Source organism: Monodon monoceros, unplaced genomic scaffold, assembly GCF_005190385.1.
Source record: "Monodon monoceros isolate NGI ecotype Baffin Bay Population unplaced genomic scaffold, NGI_Narwhal_1 Super_Scaffold_3, whole genome shotgun sequence".
NCBI classification, from domain to species: domain Eukaryota; kingdom Metazoa; phylum Chordata; class Mammalia; order Artiodactyla; family Monodontidae; genus Monodon; species Monodon monoceros.
The window spans coordinates 55,771,802-55,797,353 of NW_021703780.1; the positions used below are offsets into that span (position 1 = coordinate 55,771,802).

At 49.2% G+C, this 25,552-nt stretch overlaps 2 protein-coding genes across 4 annotated transcripts in view; both read left to right on the forward strand.

The window, feature by feature from the left end:
- Nucleotides 1-507: 507 nt before the first annotated feature.
- ACVR2B (activin A receptor type 2B) lies at nucleotides 508-16,800 on the forward strand. The gene is made up of 9 exons (XM_029243460.1): nucleotides 508-777; nucleotides 932-1,083; nucleotides 1,166-1,309; nucleotides 1,807-1,950; nucleotides 2,276-2,424; nucleotides 3,858-3,972; nucleotides 4,603-4,741; nucleotides 4,835-4,965; nucleotides 6,546-16,800. Exons 1-9 carry the CDS (start codon nucleotides 648-650, stop codon nucleotides 6,738-6,740), a joined length of 1,299 nt encoding a protein of 432 aa, XP_029099293.1. The 5' UTR covers nucleotides 508-647; the 3' UTR covers nucleotides 6,741-16,800.
- Nucleotides 16,801-19,929: 3,129 nt separating this feature from the next.
- The window catches only part of EXOG (exo/endonuclease G), a 39,825-nt gene continuing 34,202 nt past the window's right edge, over nucleotides 19,930-25,552 (forward strand). For all 3 annotated transcript variants that reach the window (XM_029242218.1, XM_029242217.1, XM_029242219.1), the window contains exons 1-2: nucleotides 19,930-20,104; nucleotides 21,902-22,051. In XM_029242218.1, coding sequence (XP_029098051.1) covers nucleotides 19,942-20,104; nucleotides 21,902-22,051 — 313 coding nt within the window. In that variant the 5' untranslated portion in view covers nucleotides 19,930-19,941. The remainder of the gene's footprint in view (nucleotides 20,105-21,901; nucleotides 22,052-25,552) is intronic.

The following is a 25,552-nucleotide window of genomic DNA, read 5'->3' on the forward strand; positions in this document are numbered from 1 at the left end:
CCTCCATTCATTGCTGCTGCTGCAGGGAAGCAGCCCCCCTCCCACCCAGGAGCCCCCCACTGTGCATCTGGCTGTCAGTCTGGCCCCCTGCCTCCCTCGTGGGCCTGGGGCTACTTGGCAGCAGCTCTCTGCCCCGGGCACAGGTTCCGGTCGCGGGGAGGCCGAGACGCGGGAGTGCATCTACTACAACGCCAACTGGGAGCTAGAGCGCACCAACCAGAGCGGCCTGGAGCGCTGCGAGGGCGAGCAGGACAAGCGGCTGCACTGCTACGCCTCCTGGCGCAACAGCTCAGGCACCATCGAGCTCGTCAAGAAGGGCTGCTGGCTGGATGATTTCAACTGCTACGACAGGTGCCAGTGCCCCTGGGGCTGGGTGCCTGGAGCCGAGGCGGGGACACACGGGCTCTCGTGGCAGCCTTGGCGAGCAGGGGTGGTGCTGGGTCCCTGCCCCTGTTGCGAGGTCCCCAGGAGGGCTCTGGGTGCATGTCCACCCTCTGTTGTCCCTCCTGACCCTGGGTCCCGCTTTAGGAGAAGTGGGCTCACACTCCCCCTGCCCCCTGCCCCCTGCCTGGTTCCCTGTGGGGTTCTTTGTGGGGAGGGGTTTGGCTGGGCCACCCCGGGGAGGCTGTCCCTCACCTGAGGAGTGGATGGGAAACTGTTCCTCCAGGCAGGAGTGCGTGGCCACCGAGGAGAACCCCCAGGTGTACTTCTGCTGCTGCGAAGGCAACTTCTGCAACGAGCGCTTCACCCACCTGCCCGAGGCGGGCGGCCCGGAAGGTGAGGGGAGGGGAGCGATGTGGGCCGGCCTTGGCCCCCCACCGAACGCTCAGCTCCTCTGTGGGGTGGGGAGTAGCCACAGGGCTCTTTGGTCTGGCCCTGGAGGTGTGCGGGTAGGCGGGCTGTGTGACGCCGGGCTCCGTGTGTCCCCCAGTCACGTACGAGCCACCCCCGACAGCCCCTACCCTGCTCACTGTGCTGGCCTACTCGCTGCTGCCCATCGGGGGCCTCTCCCTCATTGTCCTGCTGGCCTTCTGGATGTACCGGCATCGCAAGCCCCCCTATGGCCACGTGGACATCCATGAGGTGAGATGGGGTTGGCTTGGGGCCGGGCAGGGTAGAGGTGGGGAGGCCAAGCCAGATCCTATTAAGCCCTCGATCCCCCCAGGATCCTGGACCTCCACCCCCATCCCCTCTGGTGGGTCTGAAGCCGCTGCAGCTGCTGGAGATCAAGGCTCGGGGGCGCTTTGGCTGTGTTTGGAAGGCACAGCTCATGAATGACTTCGTGGCTGTCAAGATCTTCCCACTCCAGGTGAGTGTGTGCCTGCGGGTCCCAAGCTCTCTGCCCCAGGGCAGTCCACGTCCTGTACAGCTGGGATGAGAGAGGATTGGGCCCCATTGGGGGTGGTGACGTTCACCGTGGGCCTAGGGTAGGGCTTTGCAAAACTTTGATTTGCAAAACCTCAATCCAGTCTGGTTTTCAGGGTTTTGTTTTGCCATCAGGTTCTGCTTAGGGGCCGTAGACACCAGGCTACCCCGAGCAGTTGCCTGGGACACTTGGCAAAGCCAGGCCTGCTCTGCTTCTCACTGATTGGGTGGTCCTGGGCTCCTCACTTCTGTCTCTGGACCTCAGTGGCCCCCTTTGTAAATCAGGTGCTGGCCTTGGTGATCTCAGGGGTCACTGTTGGTCTGGGGTCCTGGGCCTGGCTCAGTCCTGCTCCACCTCCCTTACAGAGGCTGAGGTTGGGGTTAGTGGGAAGCTGCAGGGTGGCATGGCTGCGGTGAGGTTCAGCCGCATCCCTGCCTCAGGACAAGCAGTCATGGCAGAGTGAACGGGAGATCTTCAGCACACCTGGCATGAAGCATGAGAACCTGCTGCAGTTCATTGCCGCCGAGAAGCGAGGCTCAAACCTGGAGGTGGAGCTGTGGCTCATCACGGCCTTCCATGACAAGGTGAGCACACCCTGTGGACCCTGCTCCCACGGGAGGTGACCATGGGCCCCACTGGCCTTCCCCTGAGGTCGCCCGTCATGGGTGTGGACATGAGGGTCTGCAATAAGAACCCCTCGCCCTGGGATCAGTTCTTACGAATGGGAGTAGTGACTTCATGATTATCACTCTCTGACGACTCCCCCTTCCCAACCCCTCCTGGCCTCATGAATTCCAGCATCTGGGGGTCGGGGGTGGGAAGCCCAGCCAATGGTCCATGGAGATGGCCCTCCTGGGGCTGGGCTGGATCCTGTCCTCCTGTGCCCAGAGTCTGTGCTGTTCCCTCTAGGGCTCCCTCACGGATTACCTCAAGGGGAACATCATCACATGGAATGAACTGTGTCACGTGGCAGAGACAATGTCAAGAGGCCTCTCATACCTACACGAGGATGTGCCCTGGTGCCGTGGCGAGGGCCACAAACCGTCTATTGCCCACAGGTACCTGGGTTAGCAGTTGCCCTCTCTGCGCTTGACCTGGAGCTGCAGAGAGGGTTGGAGGGTGAGAGCAGGGCCTGGGGGTCTCAGTTTCATAAACGTGGTTCGCTGCTCTGTGGTGTGTCAGAGGCAACCGCACAAAACCCTGTGCCACCTGACTCTTCCCCTGCCTTCTGCCTGCGTCCCCTGCAGGCTGTGGCCTCGCAAGTTAGTTCTCTGGTTCCCTCCAGTGGCCGCAGGAGGAAGTGCCGACTGCTGACTAACTGGAGAGTTGATTTAGCAGGTCTCAAACTTTTTGGTTAGGATCCCTTTACACTCCTGTGGGTTATGTCTGTTGATATTTGCTGTATTAGAGCACACATATTCCATTAACTGTCAGAGTGATGATATGTGTGTGTAGCCTCTGGATAACTCTATACTCTTGGGAGAATGAGCTTTAAAAAAGGCAAATAACGGATTATTATGAAAAGAATGCTGACCTTGCAGATCCCCTGAAACAGTCTCAGGGATTCACTGGGGTCCTTGGATGGTGCTTTGAGAGCCACTGTGCCACCTCCTCACCGCAGTGGCAGGCACTGCTCTAAGCACTTAGAAACACCAAGTCATTTCAGCCTCATTACTGCCCTGTGAGATAGGTACTGTTTTTCTCTGCCTGTCTTACAGGTGAAGGAACAGTGGCGCAGAGAAGTAGACCTAGTGTAGTGTGGTTCTGTGGCTCTGAGGTAGGGAGTGAGCCTCGAATTCCAGAGTTCAAAGCTGAAGGGCCCCGATGGTAATAACATTAATGACATAGGAGGTTGACTGTATGAAATTGCCGTCGTTGTAGGTCAAAAACGGTTGAATGTCGACTCTTCCATATGGTTCCACCTAACGGTAGTGCATAGTAAGTGTGCCAGGGGTGGCCCTAAACATTCGTCCATCGGTTTAGCCCTCACGGCAAGGCTGAGACAGGCGCGGGGAGATTGAGGACCTGCTAGGGAGGGGCCAGGCTGAACGCAACCTCAGCACCCGCTCCGCTGCTCCCGTAGCGGCTCGAGCCTCGGGGGCCTGCTCGGAACCCAGGCCAGTTCACTGAAACTTCTCTTTTCACTCACGTCCCAAATAGTGTAAATTCTTCCCAGAAAACTCATATCCCTGGCTGCTATGCCCCCTCCTCAAGCCCTCTGAGAATGTGAGGGCTGGCCTTCGATGCTGGGCACCGGGCTGGGGTCAGTGTTGCCGCTCTGGCGGGAGTGCAGTTCTGGACTCTCACACCAGTGGAGGGAGGCGTCCTAAGGCTGCCTGTCCGTGTGGCTTCATGGAACTCCACCCTGACGCAGACCCTGCTCCCCACGGGGATGGCCTGGCCTGGGGTCTCTGGGAATCAAGGTGGGAAGCCAGGAGGAGGGTCAGTTGGACCACATGTTCGACTCTGTCTCAGTCCATTGTCTCCACAGGGACTTTAAGAGCAAGAATGTATTGCTGAAGAGTGACCTCACGGCCGTGCTGGCTGACTTTGGCCTGGCTGTTCGGTTTGAGCCAGGGAAACCTCCGGGGGACACTCATGGGCAGGTGACGAGCCTCAGGGGGTGCGAGACGTGGGGGCACGGGTGGACGCTGCCCCCCCAGCTGACAGGGGGCAGGGGTTGCCCCGCGAGCTCAGAGCTGTCTGAGAACTCCAGGAGCAATGCTCTCATTTCACCCGTGGGGAGAGCGAGGCCTGGAGGGTGGTGTGGTTTCCCAGGCCAGCCAGTGAGAAACAGATTTCCCTTCCTCTTTCAGTTGTAATTATTAAACAAGATAAAAATAAGATAAGAGTATACTAAGAATCCAAACCAGAAACCTAGAAAAAGTAACCTAAGGTTAAGCCTAAGCAAATCATCCTAAAACAACGGCTGTTACTGTTTTTAAGTATTCTCCCCCTCCTGCTTTTGGCGTGCGTCTCAGTGAAGTACACGTCATCTGTGTAGCCCCTCGTGGTGCTGATGGAGGCAGCAGTTCATGGAAGATTACTGCTGTCTCGAATGACACTTGACAGTCGTCATTACTTCATGACCCCGGGGCCCCCCGGGGATGTGGTGCGTCAGGGACGGCCGTCATTGTTGATGGCCCTGCTGTGCACACGGCTGTAGCTCCTGTGTCCAGCTGTGAGTGCATTTGTGCGTGGTTGGTGACCGCAGACCCTCCCCTGTCCCCGTGCAGGTGGGCACACGGCGGTACATGGCCCCTGAGGTGCTCGAGGGAGCCATCAACTTCCAGAGAGACGCCTTTTTGCGCATCGACATGTATGCCATGGGCCTGGTGCTGTGGGAGCTCGTGTCCCGCTGCAAAGCTGCCGATGGTGAGCGGGACGGGAGCCCTGAGCATTCTGGGTGTGTGGGGGTGTGTGGCTGGGCGTTAGGGTGACCCTGCCGGGCTCTCTCTCCACCCCCAGGACCTGTGGACGAGTACATGCTGCCTTTTGAGGAAGAGATTGGCCAGCACCCTTCACTGGAGGAGCTGCAGGAGGTGGTCGTGCACAAGAAGATGCGGCCTGCCATCAAGGATCACTGGCTGAAACACCCGGTGAGGGGCCTGGGGGGCAGAGAGGGCAGCCCCTCCCATGTGTGGCAGGGTCAGAGAGAGGGGCCTCAGGCAGCGGGACAGCCCCTCCGCCCCTGCCTGGTCAGAGGCCACTTGGTGCAGTGCCTCCCTTCCACCAGGGGAGCGTCTGGGGAGGTTAGTGCTCTGCAGGGAGGCGGCTCTGGTTTTGGCCACAGAGAGCGATGGGGTCTGACAGCTCTGTCAGAGCCCTGGTTGCCCCGTGGAGCACTGGTGCAGTGGAGCCCACTGGCCCTGGGCCTGACACATGTTGGTTGGAATCCTGGATCTGCCGGTCAGTAGCTGGGTAACTTCCGGCAAATTGCTTTATGTCTCTGAGCCTTTGTCTCCTCAGGGTAGTAATAGATTGAAGGAGTTACTGTACATCCCCAGGCAGGACATCTATCACATAAGTGCTTAATATGGCTTAGCTCTGTGGCATCTGGGCCCCTCCAGTCTGGAGATACCATACAAAAGACCCCAGCTATGGGCTTCCCTGGTGGCGCAGTGGTTGAGAGTCCACCTGCCGATGCAGGGGACACGGGTTCGTGCCCCCGTCCAGGAAGATACCACATGCCGCGGAGTGGCTGGGCCCGTGAGCCATGGCCGCTGAGCCTGCACGTCCGGAGCCTGTGCTCCGCAACGGGAGAGGCCACAACAGCAAGAGGCCCGCGTACCGCAAAAAAAAAAAAAAAAAAAAAAAAAGACCCCAGCTATGTAAATCATTATCTTTCTTGGAAGGATATTTGCCTCCAGCTTCATTGAGTCCTTTCCCCTGCTACCCCAGGGTTAATTCAGAAGAGGGACATCCTTGGGGCCAGTGGGAGCTAGCGCTCTCACCATATGGTCTGGGGTCGAGCTGTGGAGGCCAAGTTCAGCTGCCATGCTGCTCCCTGGAGCCCAGAGCCGCAAATGGAAAAATCTTAGGCATCAGGAGAGGGAAGCTGGGCCAGGAACTTACATTCTGCCTCAGACCTCCTCAGTCTCCCAGGGCAGAGAAACTGGGGTTGCCAGTCCAGTTTCCTGATGAGGAGCAGATCCAGAGAGGTCTGAGTGTGTCCTGGTGCTGAGCAGGCTGGATTGCTCCTGGGTGTGGGCATTTTGCCCATCCTGCTGCCTTTCCCAGCTGCACACAGTTGGTTCCAGCACAGGGTGTCACTCCACGTTCTCTGGACTCTGGGGAGGTGTCCAGGGCTATGGGGGACAGGGTGGGATGAAGCCTTCCTCTTTTCCCACCGTGACTGCACTTTGGGCCCTTATGTGGTTTGGGCTTGGCGTAATAAGATTTTGTTTGAATATCACTGCTCCGCGGCAGCAGCCATGTCTGCCCCCGGAGGGCCCTGGGTTGCCCTGCTTCCCATGTTGAGGTTCAGTGGACCCTTCGTCAGCGCTGTGGAGGAGGCCCGTGGCCTCAGGCTGGTGACTGTCGGAAGGGGAGTCTCCTTCAGACCCCTGCAGGTGGGCTCGTGGCTCTCCCTGGTCCTCAGGAACATCGTCAGGTTTGCTTGTCCTCAGTGAGGGCCACCGGCAAGGGCATCTGTTTCCTCTCTCCCGCTGGTGTGCAGGGCCTGGCCCAGCTCTGCGTGACCATCGAGGAGTGCTGGGACCACGACGCAGAAGCTCGTCTGTCCGCGGGCTGTGTGGAGGAGCGGGTGTCCCTGATCCGGAGGTCTGTCAATGGCACTACCTCGGACTGTCTTGTCTCCCTGGTGACCTCCGTCACCAATGTGGACCTGCCCCCGAAGGAGTCGAGCATCTAAGCCCAGGACATGAGTGGATCTCCAGACTCAGTGGATCTGAAGAGGAAAGGAAGAAAACAAAGTAGTGTTTTGTTTTGGAAATCCCGTAACACCAACAAACACGCAAAATGCAGCTGCTACTTTACCTTGACTTCTATTATTATTATAATTATTATTATTATTATTATTAATATTATTTTTTGGATTGGATCAGTTTTTACCAGCACATTGCTCTACTGTATCGCAAACAGCGGACACGTCAGCAGGCGTTGAGGTGCTGAGCTGTGAATGCAGAACCAGCGCCGTGCTGAAGAGCCTCGGCCACCTCCCGCCCTTCGGGGTTCATTTTTCCCTCTTTCTCTTTGTTTGTTGTCTCAGAATCTGTGACACAAAGAAACCCATCTCCTGTCTTAGGAAACTTAATGCTGCAAACTCTACCTAGAGGAACCTTTGAAGACTGTTACATAAGAACACATCTTCCTCAAAAGAGGAGTTTCCCTCTGCCCTCGTCCAGCCCCCCGCCTTTTACTGTGTTTTTCTCCCTTTTTCGACAGTGAGTATAAGAAACAGCAGATGTGTCCTTCACGGGTTACCGGGTGCTGTCCTGACCGAGGGAAGCGGGGCTGAGGATGAGGATGGTTTGGACCGGAGTTGGAGGGGAGGACAGAGCTGGGGGTGGGGTTTGGTGCAGAGCTACACTGGACCCGGGCACATTCGGAGCAACGTCCTTTGCTATGAGACTACTTCTCAGGTAACCAGGAATCGAGGGGAAGGAGTGTGTGGAGGCCAAGCGTTAACGGCAAGAGCAGGGTTTGGAGAAAGTCTGAAATCAGGTGTGGCTCTGACCCATCTGTTGGCCCTGACCAGTTTTTTCCACTCACTTGGGCTTGGGCATAAGACAAAACATTTTTTCTGCCCTGATTTTAAGGTTAGGTAAGGGTATAAATCATCATGGTTTAGTGAGTACATTCTTCATAAGACATGATACTGTAAATATCTTTAATGAGGAAAAGTTGAAATATGTACATTGCTTCCTCCTGGAGCAGTTCAGGGAAATGGCCACAGGGGGTGCTCTGCACAGCCAGGGCGGGAGAGTTTCCTGGGTTGGGCCTGCCAAGAAGGCCTGGCCCTCTGGAGACCCCCGGAGTCCTGCAGTGCTGGCTCTGCCCTGTGTGGTGACGTTATTGTCCCTTTCTGTGGCTCGTGAACACAGCTTTCTCCAGACCCTTTAAAGAGGTGCATATTAGAAAAACAGTTTCTCTGTTTTGCCATAACCTTGCTCTCGTCAGTGAATGTTCCTAATGCTGCTGTTTCAACATTTGAATTTTTTTAATTTATGAAACATGCAAATTTTTAAAAAAAACAAAACACACACATCCACACATACACGCTTTGCTATGTGGCTTCCGAGGTTTAAATTTTGAAGAGTAAGAGAATTAAAACTTCACGACCACAGACCACCTCAAACCAGAAATACCTCAGAATTTTCTACTTGTGTAAGTTTTATTATATATTTTATTAGTTGTGTTGTCTTGTAGTAAGTATACTTTAATGTAAGTTGGCTTTTATGACAAGAAAGTTTAAAAGAAATAGAGAAAAAGAAGAAAAGTTGTGAGTCTTCTAGGGAGTGCTACCATTTTTCTTTGATAACGCCCCCTTGTAAATAATTGTCATCAACTGTAGGTTGGCTGTCTGGGCCGAGTCTGGGCATTCATCACTCTTATTTGTGAAGACTTTTCCTTCCCGTTTCTTTAGACCATTTTATTTAAAAACTGGATCTCTTCACCTTGCGGGTAGGCGAGTTGGTGGACGATGGGGAGAGGTTGACTGGCATGAGAAGGGGAGGGGGGAGCCTCCTCCTGAGTTATTTGGAAGTTCAAGTGTTTCCCTCGACTTGATTGGTCATTGTTCAGGATGACAGGTGACCCCACTTTAACTTGGCAAAACTGTAGCCTTTAGACCCACGTGAGGTAATTTTACTCGAGACTTAATTTCTTAAGCACATTGGCAGCAGTGATAGCGGAATTGAGCTGTAGGCCTCTGGGTCCACACTGCTCAGGGCCAGTCTGTGACGGCACGGCTTGGTGGTGAGGGCTCAGTGCACCGCCACGCGGGGGTTCTGGGCCCCTGGGCCGTGTCCTCCTCTGCGTGTTTGGGCACGGGGTGTGGTAGGAGACGAGTTTGCTTCCCTCTCAGAGCTCAGTTTTTGCTTCATGGGTCAAAATGTGGGCTGGCCAAGGTGGCCACAGGGACAGGTTTTTGTTTTTGTTTTTTGGTAAGTTATTTGTCTTCTGACTTTTCCTTTTTAAGCTATTTTTTGCTGTGGTATTTTTCTTCCCTCGGAATAATTTTTAACAGAAAAACAGGCCTTACAGCAGTTGCTTTTCTTTTCCACTTATGTCTTTCAGAAGCTTTAAAATATTTATTGAAAAGTGCCATATCTGATTTCTCCAGCTTTCTCCTTAGGCAGGGCTGGGAGTCTCTACTTTTCAACCCTCAGAAGAAACGAATAGAATAAACCAGTAACAAATGTAGCTAATTTACCATAGGAATGATTAGATCCCTGATCCCAGCCCGTGTGGAACACTAAACCCCAGCCTCTGTTTGGTTTTAGATTTCCTCTGGGCAGTTTTTCTTTTGTGTGCTGGCTTGATTCTTCTGGGAGCACGTTTTGGCCCTGCTGTGGGACCTGCGGGGCAGGATGCAGGACGGACAGGGCAGGCCTTTTGTCTGGGGACGCTCCCTCTTTGCTGACCCAGTGCTCAGCCACTGTCACTCCCTTTGGGGCCTTGGCACCAGAATGAAGTGTCCAGAGATGGCCCCATGTGGTGTGGCCGGGCAGAAGGCTTCCGGCGGCCCTTTCCCCATGTGCTAGGCTGAGTGTCCCTGACTGCTCGTGGCCAGGAGAAGGTGGGCATCTCTCTCCCGGGCATGCTGCTGGGGCCTGGGTGGGTCTTCCGCCTCTGATAAAGTTAGGTTTACTGTCATGTCTTCTTCTGCGGGGAGTCAGCCATCCAGAGCTCTGATTTGTGTCGATGGGGTTGGGGGCCTCTGCCTGTGCTCTTCTTCACAAAGATTTCTTGTAGCCTCCACTTCCGGTGATCTCAGATCACTGCTACCTTCTCCCCCCTGCCCCCCCCCACCACCGCCAAGCTCTGTGGAAGACGGGGTGGGGGGGCAGGGAGGGAGTCTGACATTGCTTTCCCTGCCTCATCCAGGGTGAGAGGGTGGCCAAGTCAGGGGACAGAAGTGGCCCAGGATCCCTGCCCCTTTCTTCCTAGTGTACTGTCGTCCGGGCAGGCTTCTGGCTGTGGGGTGGACTTGGGGGAGAGTGTGTTCTTTTTGATCACTGTGGGGAGATCTCCTGAGCCAGAGAGATCCATGGGAGGGAGCAGACACGTGGGGACAGAGGCCACCATGCCACAGTGTCCTGCAGAGGACTCTTCATGACGGGCAGCCAGAGAAGGCCATGGATGTAGTCGTTAGCTCATGCTGGGGCTGGCATAAGCTGGGCTTTTGCCTGGGGCCGTTGGTCCCTATCAGGAGTCCTTTGGTTGATTACTTGGGGTGTGAGGGCTGAGAATGGACCCTTCTTAGGAGAAAGCGAGACCCAGCTGTGCATAAATGTGGTGAGCGCCATCAGCCTGGTGTTCAGGTGGCCTTCCTGTCCTGTTGGCTTTCAGTAGGTGCCCGGAGGGGTCAGTCCTGCTGGGGAGGCTTCCCCGTGTGTGCCAGCTGCTTCTGACTCAGGATTCACTCTGTCTGGATGTGGTGGCATGTGTCCAGAACACGAAGGACCTTGTCCAGCCTTGAACATCCTCAGGATTCTTGAGCCCCCAGCTCACATGTTCTCAGCCAAGGGAAAGATCTGCCATCTCCAGGCCACTGAGGTGGTCCTTCCCCTGCCCCTGGGGCCAGGCTAATCCTCCTGTCATGCTTTAGGGAGCTGAGCAGGTGACCCTGCAGTTCTGTGTCCCCTTTCTCTCCAGTTGGCCACGTTCTTGCTGGCTGCTGCCCTGCCCTTCTGCACTGGGTGCTTGGGTTGCATGTGTGGTGTTTCCTTGGTGGCAAGCCCAGCCGTGTACTGAGGGTCCACCATGTGCTATGTGTGGCGCAGAAAGCCCATCACGTGGCCCCTGTGCTCTGAGCCATGAGGGCAGGGAGGCAGCTGTTCCATCCAGGGTGGGAGGACTAGATGACCCTCTTGCAAATGGAATTCTGCCTCTTTTTAGAATGCAATGTGAAGTTCCCCACATCTATTGGTAATACAAGGATTTGATGTTTTTTTAGTAATATAGTGAGCGTATGTATGTAAGTTTTTACAAGTGGTACTAGAAGTTGAACAGCCAGGCATTATTCCGGAGAACTTGGCTCCCTAGAAAAATATCTAAATTGGAAAGCATTTTTCAGGAGAACTCAGTTTACTCAGTCTGTCAGTCCCAGCTATTTCAGTGGCCTGTTGGGTTCTGAATCTTTGGAGAGACAGCCAGCCCTGCCTGGTTCACAGTTCGGGGGCCCTCAGACCACATTTTTCCAAGAAGCACAGGGAATTGACTCTCTACACGCCCCCTCCCCCTCCCCCAAGCAGCCAGAAAAGGAAAGAGGACAAGATGGCTTTTTCTCCTCTTTTGGGTGATTTGAATTCTCCTAGGTCGATGGCTGTTCACAAAACCTGAACTAATAAAATGCTCAGCAGCTAATGTGTTCAGCCTAGTAATGATGAGTTTAAGTCTCAATCAGGAGTAATGTTTTAGGCAAAGAAACAGACCCAGTAATTCAGTTGATGAACTGTTTGTTTATTTTCTCAGTCTAGATTTGTAAACAGTGTATTCAGGGTTATAGGCATAGTTCTTTAAGTAAGACTCCTGACAGTTAATTTGTAACCAGCAATTCACGTATGAACGTATCCCAGACCTTTAGGAGGCTTGGGGAAGTTTTAAAAGATGATTTTAGTTTTGTAGCAAAAAGAAATTGAAGCTTAAAATGCACCCTCTCCCTTGGAAATTAATTTATTTGACTCAGCCACACTTTAAAAACAATTACAGTCGGCCCTCTGTATCCACGGGTTCCTCATTCGTGGGTTCAACCAACCTCGGATCAAAAATATTTTGGGGGGAAAAATTACAGAATATTCCAAAAATCAAAACTTTAATTTGCCACCTACTGGCAACTCTTTACATAGTATTTACATTGTATTTACAACTATTTACATAGTATTTATATTGTGTTTGGTATTATAAGTAATCTAGAGGTGATTTCAAGTATAGGGGAGGATCTGTGGAGGTTATATGCAAATGCTACACCATTTTATGTAAGAGGCCTCTGCCTCAGTGGGTTTTGGATTCCCATCCCCCTGCCACACTCCTCCCCCATACAGAGGGATGACTGTAGTGGGTCCAGGAGACCTATACATTATCATCAAGTAAAAGTCCAAATTATCTAGTGGGGTATTTTGAATATTCCTATTTTAAACTCATTTTGGGTCCACTGTAAACTTTGGTTTGGACAAGATTTTGAATTTAAAGGATTTACCACTATTTAAATTTTTACAATTTTTACCAAGCCTTTACATTTTTGTGATGGTATCTTCCAGGTATGAATGAAGCAGGACTTTTTGATTGTGGTTACTCTGTGTATCCCTGTAGTGCCAAAACCAGTGATATATTATTTGCTCCTATGGCAGCTCGTAGCGATAACACAAGTGTTTTTTCCTCATGAATTAAAATGCATATTCTCTAAACGCCAGCATGTGGAGATGGGCCCTGTGCTGCCCTTTCTTCTCCAGGAGTGTCTTTGGATTGTCTGGGGCCTAGACAATTCTGAGAACTACTGCAAGCCAGTTACAGGACACTAAAGAAATATACACACGGACACGTGTGTATGCAGTGGATTCTACAAACGTGGTTTCTTGTGGACATCTACAGAAAAGCGTTTCATTCATTTGCAAAGTTTACATTTTTAAACTGACGGTTATAAAAAATACAGCGCATTAGCTAATGCTTTTCAGGCAGGTGAGGATGGGTTTTTTGCAAATGGATGAGTTCCGTCTTGAGTCCTGGGAATTTCTGCTGTTGGTTGGGCGTGGGCTCATTCCCTGATTCTCCGAATCATGTTTGCATTGGAATGTTGTTAGGTAGCATTGTAAATAAAAGTATAGGTTATATAATAGAGTTACAACACTTGAAATTTTACTTTAAAAAATCTATAGCACTACATATATATTTAGTTATATCACCTGACAGATTTCTTCTGCACAGTGTGGAGATTGTTTTATACCACAGATTATTTTTATAAAGTCTAGTGAGTTTCGAATAAGAATGATTCTCTAATCAGAGTAATGAGCTTTACCTTTCAAGATAAACATACACTGGAGTGTAAGTGGTGTGGCGCTGTCACTTAGCGCTCCTGCGGATTCTCGTTGATACACTGGCAGATTACAGACCATCTTTGGGTCTCGTTTGACCAAAACTCCACTCGTGGCTGTCTGTGTGGGACAGTCTGTGCAGGACAGGGGTGCTCAGCCCTGCTCCTTGCAGACCTGGAGGAGAGGGGCTTGGAGAGGCAAGTGGAGTCTGCAGTGTGCTTCACAGTCGTGCTTCCTCCTGAGGTTTCTTTTGAACAAAGGGTTCTGAGGTGAATAATTAGTTTCTAAGTTACTCTCATGGGTGAAGTAGTATGAAGGTGTTTTGGGGAACAGAAATTGCATGGGTGCAGGTTGGGGTGGGTTGGGATTAGAATAAGATTCAGGCTACGAACATGTGAAAAGAGGATTTGGTGATTGGAGAAATCTGCCAAACTGAATTATCTAGGACCAAATTATCCAGTTTTCAGGACAGAATTCCCAATGGAGTAATTATTCGGAAAGGGGGAGGGTGGTGTGTGGACATAGTGATCAGATTATACGGAGAGCTGCCAGACACATGTTATCTTCTCTGTGAGGGCTGTTTGGAGGCGAGAGGGGCTGCGTTGGCTCGCCACTTTAGTCTAGCGAGTAACCCAGGAGCCTGTGGAGGAGGCTCAGAATCCTGTACCAGCAGGGCATTTTTCCAGTATCTACAAGGTTTTCCTGCTCTTCCTACAAAGGTCAGCATCACTGCCATAATCTGGAAGGCAGTCTTCATGTTAGCCTTTTGATTTTTTGGGTAGAGAGTGGATGGTTACTGGGTAATAAGCCTTTTTGTTGGGGATGTATAGGAAGTATACATCATGTATACTCATCTATACTCAAGTATAGAGTCATGTAGCTCATACTCTGTAGCCGTAATGGCTGAAGGCCTGTTCCCCAGCCCCTGCCTGCTGGCTTCAGCTGCTGCGTTCGGAGGTGTTCTGGTTGGGACAAAATTGTCAGGAGGGTCCCTAATGTGTCATGTGAAACCAGCTGTGCTTTTATTCGGTCTGATCGAGAGTAAAGTTTTACGCTACCCCTTTTATACTTGAATGAATTGAGTTTTGGCAGATCCAGGAGCACTCTGGGAACCAACCATCCGTCATTTTCCTGTTCCCCATCAAAGAACATTTCTCTGCTCTCCAGCCACGTCTTGGAATGTAATTCTGTTGTGCCTTTGTTTTTGTCACCTGCCTCCCCCCAAAAGCAACTGCTGTAAGCTTTTTTCTACTTGTCTTTTCTAGCCCGAAACCCCACCTTTTTCCTTTTTCCCAGCTGTATTTTCTGGATGCAGTTCTGTGCTCCAGGTGTGTTAAGAACCAGTTACCTCAGACCTTGTGTTGAACAGTGTCACCATCTGGGTCCTCTCGAAACTGCAGGCTTGTGACATACACACGCAGGAACCCTGCCGAGTATGGGTACTTATTTGTTTTAAAGTAAAACTCTTCCCAAGGATTGCAAAAGGGGCTTCTGGCAAGCTCTTCATGGCCCTGCGGTGGGATGGGTCTTGAGTGCCATCTGAAGGGTGCTTTCCGCGCTCCACTTTGAATTCTGCCATTTTCAGTATTCTGCTGTCTGAATAGGCAGAGTGATTCAACTGGTTGGCCTTGTACACAAATGAGTTCCGAAAATGAGCTCTTTGTAACACATTTCCAGTCAATAAAGCTCAAATGAAGAACATTCCCTTAGATGGCAGGATTGAAAACCCCCGCCCCCTATCCACCACAGTGCATTTTGGGAAGATGTCTGTAGCGTATGTTGCTGTGAAATTAGGCCTTGCGGGTTATGGCTGTTTGTCATTTTGATGTATTTTAAATAAATATATATATATTTTTTAAAGAGCCTTTTTTACCAGTTCAGAAAGTTTAATTAACCAGCAGTCACCACATCTGAATCTTTGTCGCTGGGGCATAGATGGCAGACCAACATTAAAGTGGTAACTCAGCCCTGCGAGCGTGGGCTGCCCACCTGGCCTGTCCTGCTGACCGTGGGACACCAGGGTCAGTGTGTACCCACTGGGTCCCAACTCAGCCCTCGAAGTGTTCGGTCTCTACTCTGTTCAGGCGCTGTTTACTTCAGTCTCTACAAGGGCTTTAGCCCAGCTGGGGTTTTCTCACAGCCCTGCCACGAGTTCAGTGTATGTGGAGCCAAATAATTTCTCCATAAGGGAAAAACACGCTCGTCGAAATTTTACCAGCAGAGATGAGAGTAGGAAAGGTTAGGCAACATCTGGGATTTGATTTGGAAAGTGTCCAAGTCATTGTCAAACACCGTCTGAGAGCCAGTGACCGTAACAGAGATTCTTAGGAGACCTCATCTGAGAGTGTGAAGACCTCCTGTGAGGGGAGGAGTTGTTAAAATGCCAGCGTCTTTTTCCTCCCTTTTTTTTTTTTTCCCCTGGAATTCTGTAAAAATGCAAAGAGAATTGGGTGGTACTTGAGAATTGGGGGTGAGGGTTACCGCAGATGAGAAACATACTTCTAGATTTCAGTTCCACGCCACAAATCCACACAATGCCGTTTTTCAGCTGTACAAAAGAATCTGCTTATGAATTTGACATGATCTTAATGGTAGCATCAAAGGCCGAATTTTTCACGTGTTAATATTTTTTCCACATTTGTCCTTGAATCTGAAGAACTTCATACAGTACTGTAAATTTAACTTACATTGAGTTTGATGTCAATTCTTGTGAAAAGAGCTTCTGCATGTAACAGACACACAGTTAAGGAACACAGCAGAGTACAACATTTGCAGGACCAATTCTGGAACCAACAGATGTCACCTCTCATTTGCCATCTTATATGTCAGTTTTACCAGCTCCTTCTAAATGTGTGTATTATTTATAAGGAAAAGAAGGAAAATCTTAAGACTTGTCTAATAACTTAGTGGAGAATGTGTGTGTTGGGTTTAGGATGGATAGCAAAGTCTTTTTGAGCTGTGTTATCTAACTTGTATATAAAACTGTAATTAAAAGTTTGGATTCACCTGTTTCTCACGGTTTACAATGATGAATCATTTGAAAACTCTGGAAATGTGACTAGGATATGATTTAAGCCTGTAGAAGTGAAGAAGCTCTTCAAGTGCTAAAACTAAAGACTTCCAGTTTTTGGCTCAAATTCAGTAAGTACTGTTTGTATGCCAGGATATGTGAGATGTAAATGTAATAGGTCACTTTTCACCCTTGTAGCTATAAAATAAAAATTTTGTAGAACAGAAATAGATTGTACTACTGAATTAACAAAAGTTATACTAAAGTATCATGTTTAAAAAAATATATATATATATACACACACACACACAGAGTTAAGCTTGTTGCTGTTACCCTGTCTGGATTTGAAAAGTGTGCTGATTTTTATATATATATATATATATATATATATATATATATAAAACACACACACATATATATATATTATATACCCGCACACATCTAAAATGGCCTAAAGCAGACATCCATGTAATTACAGTTGCAAAATGAAGACATTTTGGAGAGAACATTGTATCATAGTTCATTCATTTGCAGTGGATCTTTGTTCCTTTTTACTGTGGTAATTTTAGAAATGAGTGTCAAGTTTGGAATTAGATCTGCTAAGTTGGGGTTTTGCTGCTTGAACTCTGCACTGGGTCCTCAAATAAACCGATGTGAATGTAGTTTTTTTCCCCCTGTGTGAAGAAGCAGCCACACCCCAACAGATAGGAGGAAAAATCTAGAACTGTTTCAAGTTTTATCTTTTTGTATATGAAAATAAAATAATAATAATAATAAAAATCCTGTTGTCTCTCTTAATCACACGGCAGGGGGTTGTGTTCTCCCACTTACAGGGCCAACTTGAGCACCTCCGTGAATTCCTGCTTGGACGACATGCAGTTAATGGCCGATACCTAGGCTGTCAAGGTCCTGTGGGTGGACCTAAGCACAGGTCTCCAGGTCTGCCCTTCAGAAGCTCAGGACTTAGTTGGAGACACTGTGGGCTTCTCCTTAATGGACTGTCCTGGGACTTTGGGTATGTTCCTGCAGGACAGGGGTGTTATTTTCCAAATCCCCAAGATCCCCCCCACACACAACCCTGCTCCCCAATCCTATACTTTGCAGACAGCCCTGAGCAATATTTTTGTAAGTGCAGCAGAGAAACCTAGAAAATAAGTTATATTCAGGACTACTGAGAATACAAGCGCTGCCATTTCCAAACATGGCTGAGTAGCTGGGTCACTTGCTGAGCTGTTAAAAAAATACAGTGATGGAGCACCACCCCAGATCTGAATCAGCAAGCCAGATCTCCCGTTTGGGAGCTCCTGAGTTATCTCACTAGATGCAAACATGGTTCCCTGCTAATAAAATAATTATAGTCTCTACTACCTAATAAAACAGGAAAGACGCAGAAATCACCTCACTGCTTTCTGCAGTAACATAAAAGATTTTTTTTGGCCTCTGACTAATATTTGCTAAGTGGAGAAACAATTGCTTTGAATCCTTCTGATGGTGTCAATGCCTTTTTATTCACTGTTTATTATGAAGATTAAATAACCTGCTTGGATCTCTTTGGAACAATTTTTGATGAAGGGGCCCTCTATTTAGGAACCAGTTGTCCAGTTTTTGATCCATTTTGTCTTCTCAGAGTTAGAAAGTTCACCTTTTATTAGTGAGTGCCCTTGATGAGAAGGAGAGGAAGACAAAAGGCTAACATTTTTGAATGAAGACAGCGCTAGCAACACTGGAAGGTCGAACTGCAGGGACCATCTGGTTGCTTTCTCTTCAGCAAAGGGATTCTTTCAGTTAAAAAAAAAAAAAATTGGACACAGAAGCCGGTTCATAAAAGCAGGCTTGCCCAAGTTAGCAAGTAGAAGAGGGCTCAGGGGCCATTCAGCCTTCCCTCCCACTCCTTCCCTTAATTCTCAAGCACCCCTATGGAATACTAGGGTTCCCCTGATGACAGTTTTAAAACTACTGGTCCTTCATTTTAAAGGTGGACAAACAGGCCCAGAGGAGGTACCCTACCCAGAGTCGGGCAGACTTTAATTCTTGACTCTTGGGGCCCAGTGTGGGGTTCACTGTTGTTTCCAAGTACAGGATGTGGGAGAGGAAGAGTCACCCACCATTTCTCTCTCTTTCTGGTGCTTAGCACAGTGCATGGCACTTAGGAGGGCCTTGAGAACTACCTCTTAAGTGAATGTATGTATTTAGTAAATTCTGATGGAAGCTGTCAAAGCAGCTTTGAAACCTACAGATACCAGTGTTGCCTGGTTGTATTTGGACTCTTGATTGCACATGCCAGACACCATTAAACAAAAAGGGGGCTTTGCTGGAAGGATCCTGGGGCAAGTGGCCAGCCAAGCCTTGGGTAAAGGGCAGGATGTGTCTGGGCTTCTTCAGGAGCCTCGGAAGCTGGGGTCAGCATGGCACGCCTTCACCTGTGTCTCAGCATTTGTTCCACTGGTGCTCTGTGCAAGACCAGATGCATCTACTCTTTGTCTACTTTGCAAGAAAAAAGGCTGTAGACACAGCGGGAGTTCCATATGTCACAGCTTTGCTATCTGGAGAAAGTTCCAGATCGAAAATCCTTAGGAAGACTCTGGTTGACTTAGCTCAACCAGTTAGTGTCAGAAGCCCTGGGGATTATACAAAATGACTTCATGACAGGTATTCCTGGGAGGGCGTATGGAGCCATGAAGCTGTCAAAACAACGTATACATTTTTTTTTTTTTTTTTTTTTTGCGATACGCGGGCGTCTCACTGCTGTGGCCTCTCCCGTTGCGGAGCACAGGCTCCAGACGCGCAGGCTCAGCGGCCATGGCTCACGGGCCCAGCCACTTCACGGCATGTGGGATCTTCGCGGACCGGGGCACGAACCCGAGTCCGCTGCATCGGCAGGCGGACTGTCAACCACTGCGCCACCAGGGAAGCCCAAAACAACGTCTACACTTAAGTTGGTTGTTAGAATTGGCCTCCTGCTTAGTGAACTAAATCCACATGGAATGCTGGAGATTATGCTGCAAAATGAAGAAGACCTATTTATTTGTGAATGGGAGTGCATAAAACATATAACCTTCCTTTGACAGCAGGCATTCAGCAATCCGGATTCCATATTCTATAAAGATAAAGTAGAGCTGCCTAAATAAAAATTGCTAATATTAACACAGCACTTAACGACATGCCCCAGGTTCTTCCCTAAATGCTTTACATGTTTAATCTCCTTTAATCCTCACAAGAACCCTATGGTCTAATAAGTATTATTATTATTACTATTATTATTCCCGTTTTAAAAAGAGGAAACAGGTAGAAAGTGGTTGAGTGGGGATCCAAACCCCTGTGCTCTGATTCAGGGTCCTAAACCACCATGGAGTACTGTCTTGTCAAGAAACGCCTTAGGAGATGCAAAGCTATCTTTAGAAGTTATGATTTGTGTACCATGCGATTTCAAAGCCACGTGTCATGAGGCCATCCAATGTGGCACAGGTTTTAGAATCAGACCTAAGTTGGAATCTCGGTTCTGAGGACCTTAGCGTAAGCATGCGCAAGTGGTTTACTCACCTATTAAACGGGACTAAGAGTTATTTTCTTCTCAGGACTGTATGTGCACATACTGAGCCTTCAAGGCGTCATGCTCTCACCCATCACCCGGCCCAGGGGACCAGGGATGGAGCCGGGACGCTCCTGGGCCTCCAGGTTTGTCACCAGGGGGCGCGCGCTTGCGCTCTGCCCTCCGGCGTCTCCCGAGAGGCTCAGGGCCAGCGACTCCAGGTAGCGCATGCGTGTCTTGGTCCCGATTGCGATTGGCTTTCAGGCGGCTGACTTGGAGTGCGCATGCGCTAAGGCAAACAGCTAGCGTGTCGGGCAAGATGGTTGCCAGAGCTTTTGCCTCCCGCTTCCGAGGCTCCCGACGCTTTTTGAGTGGCTTCGTGGCTGGAGCCGTCGCGGGCGCTGTGGGAACCGGGCTAACTGTCGTGCAGTTCCTCCGGAGTCAGGACGCTGAGCCAGCGTTGGCGGTGAGGGAGCCGGACGGTGAGTGTGTGGGCCCCCAGGTCTCGGGCCCGGGCTGCTACCTCGGTCAGGAGCCGTAACCATGGACGCGCGCTGTCTTCACTCGCCAGGCCCTTGGTCGTCTGCCGTGCAGTCTCCCGGCTCGGCTTCCTCTCCCCGCGTTGCGTCTCACCTGCCTGCTCCGTGTACTTCCTTCCCCCTGGGGATATACTACCCCGACATGTGTGTTTTTATTGTCTATGTCCTCCCCTAGATTGTTAGCTCCATAAGCGCTCGGACGGTGTCAGTTTTGTTCTCCACCCGCCCGGTACCTGGTACATAATTGGCATCCAGTACGTATGGATGAATGAACGAATGAACACATAGTTTTAGCAGATCAGTTAACTGTTCTCAATTTATCATCGTTCAAATGAAGAATACCTGCTGGCCCTTCTTCAAAGTATGTAAATCCGCAGGTTACCAGGTGTACCTTATATTTGACAAAGTAAATGAGCTCATGCTCGGATACACTAATTTAACTTGCTCCTCCTGATACTTGGCATTTAGGAAGAGAGCAGCTCTGGTGGGTTGAAGCCTGGAGAGCGCATCAAGAGAGAATTATTTGGAAACCGACTCCCTGTTCCGTGCGTGCTTGGTTTCTCCCACTAGGAGAAGCAATACCAGTTTTACCACCGTCTTGTTGCAGCACACATCTCTGCTTCAGTACCAGAACATTGAGGAAGAGTGTCAATGAACGATGGTCTTTTTTTTTTTTTGGCTGCATTGGGCCTTCGTTCCTCCACACGGGCTTTCTCTAGTTGCGGCGAGCGGGGGCTACTCTTCGTTGCGGTGCGCGGACTTCTCGTTGCAGTGGCTTCTGTTGTTGCAGAGCACCGGATCTAGGTGCATGGGCTTCAGTAGTTGTAGCACGCCGGGTCACAGGCTCAGCAACCGTGGCGCACGGGCTTAGTTGCTCCACGGCATGTGGGATCTTCCCAGACCAGGGTTTGAACCCGTGTCCCCTGCATTGGCAGGCGGATTCTAAACCACTGCACCACCAGGGAAGCCCCTGAACGATGGTCTTTTAGAAAATTTAAAAGGCTGTGCTTTTGTCCCCACATTAACTCTTAGAACATAATGAGTACGTAGGCTGTCGCGCATTTAATCATATCAATGACTAGTAATGACAGGAGTTTTTCCTTTGCTGCTTTTGTATACACTGTACTTTGTTGGGCAGAGATTTGAAAATTTGATGTGAAAGACCAGCAAGATCAGGTCCTTATTTAACAGTTAATGAGGTACTTCCCTGGTGGCACAGTGGTTAAGAATCCGCCTGCCAATGCTAGGGGACACGGGTTTGAGCCCTGGTCGAAGAAGATCCCACATGTGCCGCGGGGCAGCTAAGCCTGTGCGCCACAACTACTGAGCCTGCGCTCTAGCAACAAAAGAAGCCACCTCATTGAGAAGCCTGCGCACCTCACCGCAACTAGAGAAAGCCCGCGGGCAGCAAAGAAGACCCAACACATCAATCAATCAATCAATCAATCAATAAGAAAATAAATAAATTAGAAAATAAATAGGAAAAATAAATTTTTTTAAATTAAAGAACAGTTAATGAAATAGCTACAGTTTACCTGCATAGAACTATACAACTGATTATAGGCAAAACCAGTATTTTGCCTACTGTCTCTTTTCTTTGCTTTATAAGTAATTGCAAAAATGAGATCACCTGGTTGATTAAATTGTTGAGTCAGTCCTTTGTCTTACCCCCTTCCTTATAATTTTTTATTCCTAATAATAGTCACTAACTTATTTTTTTCCCCTGTTTTTCATTTTTAGGTTCTTCAGAAAGGGCTCTCTTAGAACAATTTGGATTCCCTTTAACTGGAACAGAGACGAGGTGCTACACTAACCATGCCTTGTCTTATGATCAGTCAAAGCGGGTGCCTAGATGGGTTCTTGAACATATATCCAAGAGCAAGATAACGGGTAGGTGGTTAGAAGCAAAGGCGTTGATGAAAGATGTTTCCAAATTTAAAACAAGGAGGATTATTAATAATTTCAACCATTTCTACTTTACAGCACATTTAGAAAATGATGGTGTTTGTCTGGCTCACTAGATAAATGGACCCTGCCTGGCAGCCAGGGCACCCTAGACCCTTCCAGGCTGTCTCAGGGGTTGAGAGGATCTGTATCTTGACACATGAATTGGAGCCTTTGTCATAAATATTCTTGGAATGAGCACCACTCATTCATTACGTCCACAAATGCTTTTTTTTTTTCCTGCCTCAGGTTTATTTGCACAAATAGCACAGGAGGACACCAGCCCCATGCAGACAGCAGCCAGGGGTCACACCAGTCCTTCTGTCCTCACATTGGCAGACAAAGGTCTCTACTCCAGAGCCTTTGTGGGGTTCTGGGCACCTTTGGGAGCCTGAGCTGGAGCTGGAGCAGCAGCTGCACCTGCAGCCTTGGCCTTGGTTTGAGCCTTGGCCTGGGACTTTGGCCGGCAGAGCCTGAAACCGTTAGCGATGCAGGCATGAGCACGTTTCCCGAGCTTGGGGTGAGCAATGTAGGCAAGTTGACTGAGCTTGCGGCTGCCGCCTGTTGGGATCTTGGGCTCGACCTCCTTGGGCTTTACAAGAGCCTTTTTTTAAAATTAATTAAATTATTATTATTTTTTGGCTGTGTTGGGTCTTTGTTGCTGCACGCAGGCTTTCTTTAGTTGCGGCGAGCGGGGGCTACTCATTGCGGTGGCTTCTCTTGTTGTGGAGCATGGGCTCTAGGCTAGCGGGCTCAGTACTTGTGGCTCGCGGGCTCCAGAGCAGAGGTTCAGTAGCTGTGGCGCACGGGCTTAGTTGCTCTGCAGCATGTGGGATCTTCCCGGACACGGGCTCGAACCCGTGTCCCCTGCATTGGCAGGCAGATCCTTAACCTCTGCGCCACCAGGGAAGTCCCTTTACGAGAGCCTTTCTAGCCTCAGCATGTGCACTTATGGCCTTGGCGTTGTTGGCCTGCATCTTCTTCAGGCCCTTCTTGTTGTGCTTCTTGGCAAAGCGCATGTTCCTCAGGAACTTGGGGTTCACCCCCTTAAGAGATTCATGTTGTGATCGGGGTTCCTTGATGCCGTTTCTGTGCTGCTTTCGGGACTGGTTGTGCATGGTGTGGTTCTTGGACTTGGCCAGGTCTGCACCGGGGCCTGCCCCCAAATGCTTTTTAAGTGCCTACTTGTGCATGGCTCTGTGCTGAGCCTTGGGGTTATATCAGTGACCAGAGTAGATGGTCTCTACCCCCAAGGTACTTTGAATTGGGGAGGGGGTTGGGTGGACCTATCAAATAATCATAAATGTGTAATTACAATTGGCAATAACTATTCTGAAGGAAAAATGATTGCAAGTTGGGATAGTATAATTAAGGAACAGTAAAGAATACGATGGGAGACTATAACAGGAGAACCTGATACTGATTAGCGAGGCTTCTTTGAGAAAGTGGCCTGAAGAGTGGATGGCAGTCACTCAGGCAGAGGAGTTGGGTGGGCAGCGGGGGTATGGAGAAGAGCGTTCAGGCAGGGAAAGAGAAGCACAGTTGCATCTTTAAAGGCCCCAATGTGAAGAGTTTGGTTCGGTTATGGAACTCAAAGAAGGCCAGTGTGGCTGGAGCAAGGGAGAACGTGATGTGAAATGAGACTGGAGAGGCAGGCAGGTGTGTGAGCCTGTTCACGTGTCCTCAAGTTTCTTGGTGCGTTCCTGTAATTAAGATGACCAGATCTTGCTATTCAATGTCAGATTAGCTTCTAGGTAGCCTACTCCAATTTACACTCCCACCATCATTATTTGTCCTGTCTCTCCCAGCCCTCACACATAATGAGCATTATTGAGCTTTACCAATTTATTAGTTGATTTTATTTGCGTTTATTGATTACCAGGGAGGGTTAATATTTTGTGAATTATTCTTTGTGAATTTTTCTTTACGATTTTCAATAGGGATATTCTTTTTTTTAATATTTATTTATTTATTTTGGCTGCGTCGGGTCTTAGTTGAGGCATGCAGGATCTTTAGTTGTGGCATGTGGGCTCTTAGTTGCAGCATGCAGACTTTGTTGCAGCATGCAGACTCTTAGTTGCAGCATGCATGCAGGATCTAGTTCCCTGACCAGGGATCGAACCCGGGCCGCCTGCATTGGGAGCACGGAGTCTTACCCACTGGACCACCAGGGAAGTCCCAGGGATATTCTTTTTTGAATTTTGTAGGAGTTCGTTTTTATATTAAGGATATTACTTTTTGTCATAGTTGTTTTATTCCCATTCTCTTATTTGCCTGTTAATTTGCTATATGGCCCACAGATTATTTCTCCATTGCTTTACAGTGCATGCTATGCTTAAATATATTAAAATGCTGATATTAAGATGAGTGTGTGCCTTTATAGAGTACACATTAACCAGCAGAATGGCAGGAGGCTTGGAATATGCTTGCTGCTAGAAGGAAACTGATGTAAGCATAAACTGTATCCTAGCAGGTGAAATTGATTATGAATTTACATCAAGAGAAACTCACTTGATTTAGTCTCAAGCCTGATAAATTTCCTTTAAATACAAAAGTTTTCCCAAGATGGAGTTTCAGCTTTACTAATTTTATCTTGCTGTTAAGTTATCATTTTCAGAGGCATATAAAAAAAGCACTGTTTCATATTGTATGTCACGTGAGCTGTGTAATTTTGAGGAGGTAAAATAGAGCTAATTAATGTTTGAAAACAAGAAGCAATGTACCTGTGATTTACTTATTTTAGTGTAAAGCATCTTCTGTTTTAGTTATGACAGACTAAGTTATTTAGATTAACTCTCCTGCTAAAAACAACAAGAAATGTTATTAGCAGTATATAAAAAGTATATATAAAAAAAATCACTAAAAAAAAAACCATGAAGAGGGACTTCCCTGGTGGTCCAGTGGTTAAGAATCTGCCTTCAAATGCAGGGGACCTGGGTTTGATCCCTGGTTGGGGAACTAAGATCCCACATGCCGCGGGGTGGCTAAGCCCACGCGCTCTGGAGCCCGTACACCGCAACTAGAGAGAAGCCCATGTGGCCCAACGAAGACCCAGCGCAGCCAAAAAAAAAAAAAAAAAAAAAGTCTCAGAAGCCAGATTCCTGGCTTCTGATCCTGGCTTTAAAAACAAACAAACAAACAAAACATGAAGAGGCAACATGATAGTAGAGCTTTCTTTGCCAGGCCAATATTTGGGGGAACGCCAGAATCCAGAGGGGTAAGGGTGGCCCGGGTAAACCAAAGCCACATTGCCTTTGGTTCTGCAGCCTTATGGGGTGAGGGGGACTGAAGGCAAGACCTAGGGCTCAGCCAAGGTAGATTATCTTACCGGAGACCCTTCCCACATTAACCTGGAACCCCAGAGGGCTGCACCCTCGGGGATGGGTGAACCAGAACTTACTTGCCTGCCCACCATAGGGAACTACACGGAAGGTTGCCTTGGCACTG